Source organism: Cyprinus carpio, unplaced genomic scaffold (assembly GCF_018340385.1).
Source record: "Cyprinus carpio isolate SPL01 unplaced genomic scaffold, ASM1834038v1 S000006627, whole genome shotgun sequence".
Classification (NCBI taxonomy): domain Eukaryota; kingdom Metazoa; phylum Chordata; class Actinopteri; order Cypriniformes; family Cyprinidae; genus Cyprinus; species Cyprinus carpio.
Genome location: NW_024879259.1, coordinates 82,065 through 90,623, shown reverse-complemented (window position 1 = coordinate 90,623; position 8,559 = coordinate 82,065). Strand labels below are relative to the sequence as shown.

At 35.0% G+C, this 8,559-nt stretch overlaps 1 protein-coding gene across 1 annotated transcript; it reads left to right on the top strand.

Moving 5' to 3' along the window:
• The first annotated feature begins 682 nt into the window (after nt 1-682).
• On the top strand, nt 683-2,862 carry coq7 (coenzyme Q7 homolog, ubiquinone (yeast)). Its single transcript, XM_042755033.1, has 6 exons — nt 683-871; nt 1,652-1,830; nt 1,901-2,015; nt 2,098-2,237; nt 2,393-2,461; nt 2,563-2,862. The coding sequence occupies exons 1-6, from the start codon at nt 781-783 to the stop codon at nt 2,638-2,640; spliced, it is 672 nt and encodes a 223-aa protein (XP_042610967.1). The 5' UTR covers nt 683-780; the 3' UTR covers nt 2,641-2,862.
• Nucleotides 2,863-8,559: the final 5,697 nt, after the last annotated feature.

Genomic DNA, 8,559 nt, shown 5'->3' with positions numbered 1-8,559 from the left:
AGATGGCCAGGCTCCATTTTTATCACTGCAGTGAAATATATGCAGTATGTCTTAATCTAAGACATAGATACAGAAGCCATGGAATTTACCGGCCGACTTGGATGAAAAATCACATTCTACACTTTACCAAAGGCATGTAAACTGGACGCCTACAGTTTACACACCATGAAAATGACTTTGAAAATTAATTTACTGGTTTACTAGAATGTTCCACTAATTACAAAGGGTGAAATACAGCCTACCAAAAGGGCCAGAAGTTTAACCTGAAAGAAAAGGGCAATTGTATAGCTATGCCACAGAATTGCATCACTGAGAATTGTGCAAGTCTATAGGAATAACATTTAGCTATGGGAAATTTTTACACTGACTACCCAATCAGGTGGGAAAATGTCTGGTGCTGGACAGTTTAGCTGCCCTACTGAGAAATGTATTCTGTACTGCTTCAGTCCATACATTTAGTAACCAAACTAAAAGACTTGCTGGACTCATTTGTGTGACAGTGCCACCTATGGGGCGTTAAGAGGAATACCGAAGAGTTTTATAATACCTATAATACACATTATGTAATATATTGTGATACCTTGCTTTACAAAAAGTTTTCTTAGTTTGCTATCGTTGTCTTTAAAAAAAGTGATGCCCACCGACATCACACAAACACCCGACGTCTGCACGTGCACGAACTTAGCGACGCGATGACGTCACTTATATGCGCCACAACCTTCAACGTTAATATACCTTTTCTGTTTACAGTTTAGATATATAATTGTATAATTTCTAGACATGCAGAGAGCCGCGCAGTGTGCTTTGAGACTGGACATTAGTCGTGCTTTCTGTCCGTCAAGCGCGAGGAACTGTCGTGCTGTAAACAGAGGTAAACGCGTGTATGTAATGACAGCTGCTTCACACTGATGTCAAGAAAACAGTTCTTCGAACTTCAGCTGTAATACTGCTCAAATGATAGCTTGTATTGATGGCCTTAACATAGGAATTATAACAGTCAAAACTTAGATGATTTGTAAAGGTTAGATTGTTTTGATTTATGTGACATGATTTTTTTTTTATTTTGGAAAATTTGAAGTTTCTCTCAATATTTCAGATAGTTACTTGCAGATGAGGGCTAAAATAAAAGTAATAACTTTTGTTTGCAGATATGTGATATGTGAATCACGATAATTTCAGACACATTATTTAATAACCTAATGTATACTTTGCTAACTCGGTACAAAATAATGCCTTTTTTCCCTTTCAACAAGTGGTTAGTTGTGGAATTGCTTGCATAACATTCAGAAAATTTTCGATTTTTTTTTTATCTAGGTTTCTATTTATTTTCTGTTTGACTTTTTTTTTTCAACCATGTTAAAATTGTGTACATATCTATTTTAAAACAGGTATAAAACCCTGTTACTCTGTTTAAACCGAACAATGCAGTAAGCATTAAATTTAATATGTAATTGTTTTCTGTCCAAATTATGTAGTTTTTTGAGTTTGTGATAAAAATAGTGCTGTTTCATAGTAAAGTGATTACTATTATTTTAAGATGTAGGAATAGTAATAATAATCAGTGACAAGGTGTGTTCAAGCTTTAGTGTATTTAAAGGCAAAGTGAATGTGTTCTTTTTCTTACAGAGTTATTTTGTTTGTATGTGTGCAGTAAATGGCTCAGTGTCATCCAGAAGATACAGTGTCCTTCCTCCACCACGTGATGAAGAGGAGAAAGCCATGCTGGACAGTATGTTGAGGGTTGATCATGCAGGAGAGTACGGAGCCAATCGCATCTACGCTGGGCAGATGGCAGTTCTTGGAAGAACTCAGACAGGGCCTCTAATCCAGGTACTGAACATTAGTCTTTAAATGCACTTTTGCAGGTTAATGCAGTAACTGACTGAAATGTACTTTGCAGCATATGTGGGACCAAGAGAAAATGCATTTGGAAAGGTTTAATGAGATCCTTGGAGAGCATCGGGTTCGACCAACATTATTGTTGCCATTATGGAATATTGCTGGGTTTGCATTAGGTATGTTTATAACTATGTATGTTTATTTACTTGCTTTTGCATTATGCTTTGTGATAATTTGCTTCTACCTCTGTGGTTTCAGGGGCCTGTACTGCTCTTCTGGGTAAGGAAGGGGCTATGGCATGCACTGTTGCAGTGGAGGAGAGCATCTCAGAGCACTACAACAGCCAAATCCGAACACTAATGGAGGCTGACCCAGAGAGATACACAGAGTTACTACAGGTAATGTGTGTATTTATACCAGTGCTATGCATGCACACTTATAGTACAGCATTTAAAATCATCACTTCTTTCAAAAAATTTTTTAGCTAAATGCAAAAAGGTAGATATCTAAAATTCACACTGAGACATAAACTTAATGTTTAAAATTTTATCAGCTTATTAAAGAATTTCGTGATGATGAAATAGAACATCATGACACAGGATTGGAGCATGATGCTGAGTCGGTGAGTTTGATATGTTGGTTTGCTTCATATGAAATGTATGTTTTAGTTTTGTTGTTGTTGTTGCATTTGAAGTATTTTTTAACTTTGTTTTTCCACTATAGGTACCAGGATATTTCCTTCTGAAAACAGCAATACAGGCTGGCTGTAAAGCTGCTATCTATATTTCTCAGCGTATTTAAAGTCATTTTAACAATGCATGATGTGTAAATATTGTTTTGTTTATGCCAATCATGTACAGTAAGTAGTTGATTTATGTAGAGCACATTTTGAAAGAGGTTATGGTCAGTTTATGTGATTCTAAAAGTAAACTTCTGACACCTTTAACATTTGAAACAATTTTGTAATTAAAAAAATTGTCTCACAAAACTGTTTATTTGGTCCAAATAAATGTGTTCACAAAATCACTGTTTTATTTTATTTTGAGCTGAGAGGACACCTTTGACAAGCAGGTTATAAAAGAAACCATAGTGGCTTAAAATAAACCATGACATCATTATCAAAGACAAAAGTGTATATACTGATAATAAATTACAAGTAAAGTGACTTGACGATTGAAATGATTGCAAGTAATGAAATATGAAAGGCATACTATCATGCATGTTGTCTGTATGGCGCCACTTGGTGGACATAAAAGTGATAGCCTGCCCAACAAATATGAAAATTCTGCCCTCATATCATTCTATATGCATTTCTTTATTTTGTGAAACATATATGAAAATATTTTGAAAAATGTTGGTAACTAAACTGTTTTGGTTCCCATTAACTTCCATTGTAAGGACAAAAAACACAGTGGAAGCCAATGGGAAACAAAAATCTTTTTCTGTGTTCTGCACAAAAAATCGCTTTAATGCAAGAGATGTAATGGATAGCTCTATGAAAATCTATGAAGGTCAGACCTCCAGAGAACATTTGTCAGAATTGATAAGAAATAGAGATAGTGGATGACTGAAAATAAAATCAATGACCTTGACATTGCTACTACTAAATTCCATCACTTGTTGTCTAGGAATACGAAGACAGACATGAATGTAAGATCTGACACTTATAAGCAGAGATTCAGTGAACTGAGCAGTTTGTCTTTTCCATGAACCAGTTTTCCACCTCACAATGGATCAGATGGTCAGTGTTCGGATGACATCACCTTCCATCCATACAGCACCCTGAGACAAACTACCGCCGTGCTCTAGTTCACATATATAAACAGTGACGTGTGTGTTCATAAATCATAAATCATGTCCCCCAGTTTAGATCCCGTTGCAAAACACTCATACATTTCAAACGTTATGAGAAGAGGTTAAACAACAGTGCTTTGATTTGGTTTAGAATATGCATTGTGTAAATGACAGCTGTCAAACCTTTCTGAGATGCCACATTGCTGCATTAGATGTGTTCATTCTTCCAAAGCACACAATAGGTCAGATTTCAGTGTGTGATATTTAAATTAATGTCTTGGCTTATACTGTTAGACTATTAATATTCAGTATAAGCTAAGAGGTTAATTAATATATTTAATTTAAGGAACATTAATGGCATAAATACATGCATACATACATAATGCCTGTAATAATTCATTATTAAATATCATTTATATGTATTTTTTTATTAGATTTATTTTTTTTTTTTTTTGACTTGACAGTTTTTAATGGTTTTCTATTCACCTTTCATTTCATTATGAATAATCAAATATAAACAATCTTTTTTCGCATTATCTCATTTTTCTCATCTGCTGTTTTTCCCCCCTCTTTTTTGACATATATTGTTAAGACATATTCTCTCACACATACTATTCCCTGAACGACAGCAGAATTCGCACATCTTAAAGCCCACCTGAGTCAGGGGTTTATTTCTGTTTTAGATTAATAGTGCTGACAGCTTCACTGCATGATGTAAGATGTTTTAAAAAAGCAACAAGTATTGAACTGCATATTTGGCATCCAGATTGTGTGACAAAATTACCATAACATAAAAGCATGAGTGATGAGTCCGCTCAAGCTGCAGGTGTTAATACCAGTAAACCATAAAACCGACAACTATATTATCTCACTGTTTAAGAGAACAGAGAGAAAATTCCAAAACTTTGAGTCAATGCACAGATGTGTTCACACACAAAAAAAGCGGATGTTAAAAAAGAAATAAACAATATTATTCCACCGTTTACTTCCAGATTTACCCATTTGTCATAGACCATAAATGTATTTTTATGTGCCTGAACTCAACTTTTTGAGTAGATCCTTTTTTAAAGCATAGGATATTTAGGATACAAAGCAACTTTTTCAGTGGCCATGGTTCAAACCTACTTGGGAGCTATCAACCATTGTTTTAGCACCCCAAATACTTAACCATAAAGCTTCCTACAATTATGTCCCAGAGTGTCAGAGCCGACAGAAACCACAGAAACAGCTTCTGTCTTTACCATTTCATTCTGACATCGTAAATACAACATCACTCTATCATTTATGTTTGACTCTATTAATCTCTCTCAATTTACAGGCTGTTAGTGTGTTGAGTTTTTTTTATGCATGATCTCTTCATCCAACATGGCAGATGGCTATATAATAGTAACTTCTGATGTTTGATGATGATTGTTCTGATCTTCTTCTTCTCTGCCCTAAAAGTGTATGAGAGTCAGAGACTGTAAATCTCATAGACCCCAAACTTGACAGGATCTGTTTGACACTAAGTGGTGCTGTAATAAGGGCATTTATGTACACATTATTTCCAGCCATTTTGCAGAAAGATCTACTCCTGGGCCGATTTGCATGATATTTGGAAGACACCTTCTCAAGATCTTAATGACAAAAAGTTATCAAAAGAATGTAAGTGTCTAAGCATTGCAAATACATAAGCCAATGAAAACTCGGGGATTGCCTATTTTAATTAATGGACTTATATATAGTCCATATTTAAGAAACCTTAATACAACTCGATAAGAGGACATTCTGAAGATGCATGACAAGCCATGTCAAATTCTACCCATAGGGTGTGCTACAACTGAAAATACCTCAGAACTCTGCAACCATTTGCTCCGTCAAGTTGAAAACTGGTATACTTTGGGGCAAATGCTAACATGTTCTTTAAATATCACTCGGATAAACCACAAAACATGTCTGCCAGCAGCCAATAAAATTTCAGCAGCTAACAGTGTGAAATAAGTGCCAACCTTTTGCGGGTATTTAAACTTTCAAGAATAGTTTTTGAGCAAACATGCATTAGATCATTGGCTTTCATTCATAAAGTCAGACTGATGTTTGTGCATAAGTAATGTGTGTTTGTTTTGGATCCCATCTACCTGTATGTGTCTGGAAAAGGCTTTGCCTAAAATCACCTCTCAGAGGAATCCACTTTTATATTGAGGAAATCAACATCAAGAACAGACTTAAAAAATTCAAAACATTATGGCTTCTGTATCTGTGAAACATTGTTGCTGTAAATTTTGAGCACAATGGTAATATAAATCCACACAAATCATAAAAACTTTCAGATGCAGCTCATTTCGTTTCTTGGCAACACCAGAGGCATCCAATGAATCACTGACTATAATGTTAAACACCGTCTCTTGCTCACATCTCTCTGTAAGTTTTTTTTTATTTAAATGTGAAAGTTTGTCTGCTCATTTTTGTATAGTAAACCATAGTCTTCTGTTATGTGGTACGTTTGAACTAATATCTCTACCACCTTAAACTGTTTCTGGTTCATAACACTAACAAAATTCACAAATTCTGCCATTATTTACTCACCTAAACATTCCAAACCTGTATGATTTTCTTGTTTTTTGTCCATACAATGAATGTCTCAAAACAGTTCCATTCTTTATATGTGGAATGCTCAAACATTCTGTTTTTATTCCATTCTAATCATTCTTAGTGGTTTTTCTTAAATTTTACTAGTGCAAAATAGTAAACACTGATTTTATAGGCAAAAGTACTAAAACAACAACAACAACAATACCACCAGCGACCAGTTACATGAACTTAGCCTCGATAGTCTATATTAAGACTATATCTTATTTTTCACATTCAAATTAGACCAATCTGTGATTTTATTTAACCATCTTAATAATAATAATAATTATAATAAATGTTATGACCAGGCTTAAAGAAAAAATATAAGATGACTAACTTTAACATTTTATGCAACTGGCCACAGTATAAGATCACTGTTATTGTTGTAATCACAAATATTCTAATTTTCTGTATATTCATATTTTTAGTATATTAAATATACTCCATGTCTAAACTAATAACCAAACTGTGACATATAGCTTGGCCACCAGCCATTAGTACGAGTGCATGATTAGGGGTGTAACATTGCCGTTTAAAACAGGTGAGCATATGTACGAATGTATAGATGTTTGTCTCTGTAAGTCATGACATTGTTTGGGGAGCCTACATTTGTGTTGGCACCTCCAACGGCTGTGTTTCAGATCAGATGGGGCAGCTTATGTGAGGTCCCAGAGGGTGGCGTGACCCCAGGGAACATTAATCAATGGCTTTGACAGGAGTGTGGCTTCACCAGCATGACTTCAAGGCCATGCTGCTGCTCAGACTGTCATGAGTTTGTGCCGGCTCTTCAAGCTATTTGCCCAAGCATTTGATGAGGCCCCACACGACCCAACTAGTGGTCACTAACAAACTCTTACAGATGGATCCCAATAGTGCTCAGAATTTAGATAAGTTTAGTTATGAAAATGTACAATCTGTGCTGATAATCCCACAGGAGGCAATCTATGATGACTACTGTGCACTTGAACAATACACTTTAACCTAGGATACGCAAGGCAACTGCCCCTGTAAAATATGTATGTATACTGTAAATATATTTGGATAAGAGCTTTTCTCCTTCTGCTTTAAAGAGTTAGTTCACCCAAAAATGAAAATTCTGTCAATAATTACTCACCCTCATGTCGTTCCAAACCCGTAAGACCTTCATTCATCTTTGGGAAACAATTTTTGGGTGAACTAACCCTTTAAGCCCAAAATCAGTTTTTTCTCCACTGTTTGGACTGTATCTTTGTTTGCACATTTCAGACATTGAGTGTGTAGGGTAAGACAGCGGAAGATGTGCTTTGTAAGAACAATGTGCATTTACTTTTAAACAAATCTAGATCAAGTTTAATGATTAAGCAAATGACTTTTCTTATAAAATATAAAATACTCGATACTCATTTTATTTGACAATTTAGTTAAGTAATTGAATAAAAGATGACAGGAAATGCAGAATCCCAGTAACAAATTGATCAGAAATTAATATATATGCTATAAACTGTATATATAATGGATTGTTTTCACTCAGTTAGCTCAAAATAGGTCGCTTTTTTCAGAGACACAAAATTAGATTAACCTTAACAAAATGTAATGCTGTGATACACAGGAAAGGAGTTTCTATGGTATTTGCAAACAATGATTTTATTAACATTTATTGACCTAACCACCTTACTTAATGTTGTCCTCATTGCTTAACTGGCCAGCAACACAAGAAATTAGCATAACACTTCATTTTAAGGTGTCCTTGTTACACATGTTCCATGCACTTACTTTTATAACAACAATAAATTATGCATAATTACATGCAAGTTACCCTAAACCAGACACTAATCATAACTCTAACCATATAGGAAGTACTGTTAATTAATATTACTTGGTACTTAAATGTATAATTACACTGTAACGATGACACCTTAAAATAAAGTGTAGCCAAAAAATTTTGTCACGGTTGTTAGTACAAGTCAAAGAACAATGCAACATGGCAGGTTTAGAATGTTCAGGAATGTATTACTACACACCTGCAATGTTCTTCAGAAGACAAGAATTCATTTTTTCATCATATTCAGTGCATACCATAAAGGTACAGGAATTAGTAGACACACAGCCATTGACTCAATGTGACTCATTTGGGTGTGAAGTCATGAGTTAAAGTTCTTGCATGATGAAAGTGACTTTTGAGTCACACTTTTGCCGTGGAACCTCAAAATTCAAATCGTGCCACTTGTTTTCTATGGCTATTACACTATGGAGCGTGCCAAGACCATCAATCCCGTTGACTGCTTACAGAAGGTTAACATGTCATGTAGCATAATGCTTGCTTCAGCACTCTTCCCT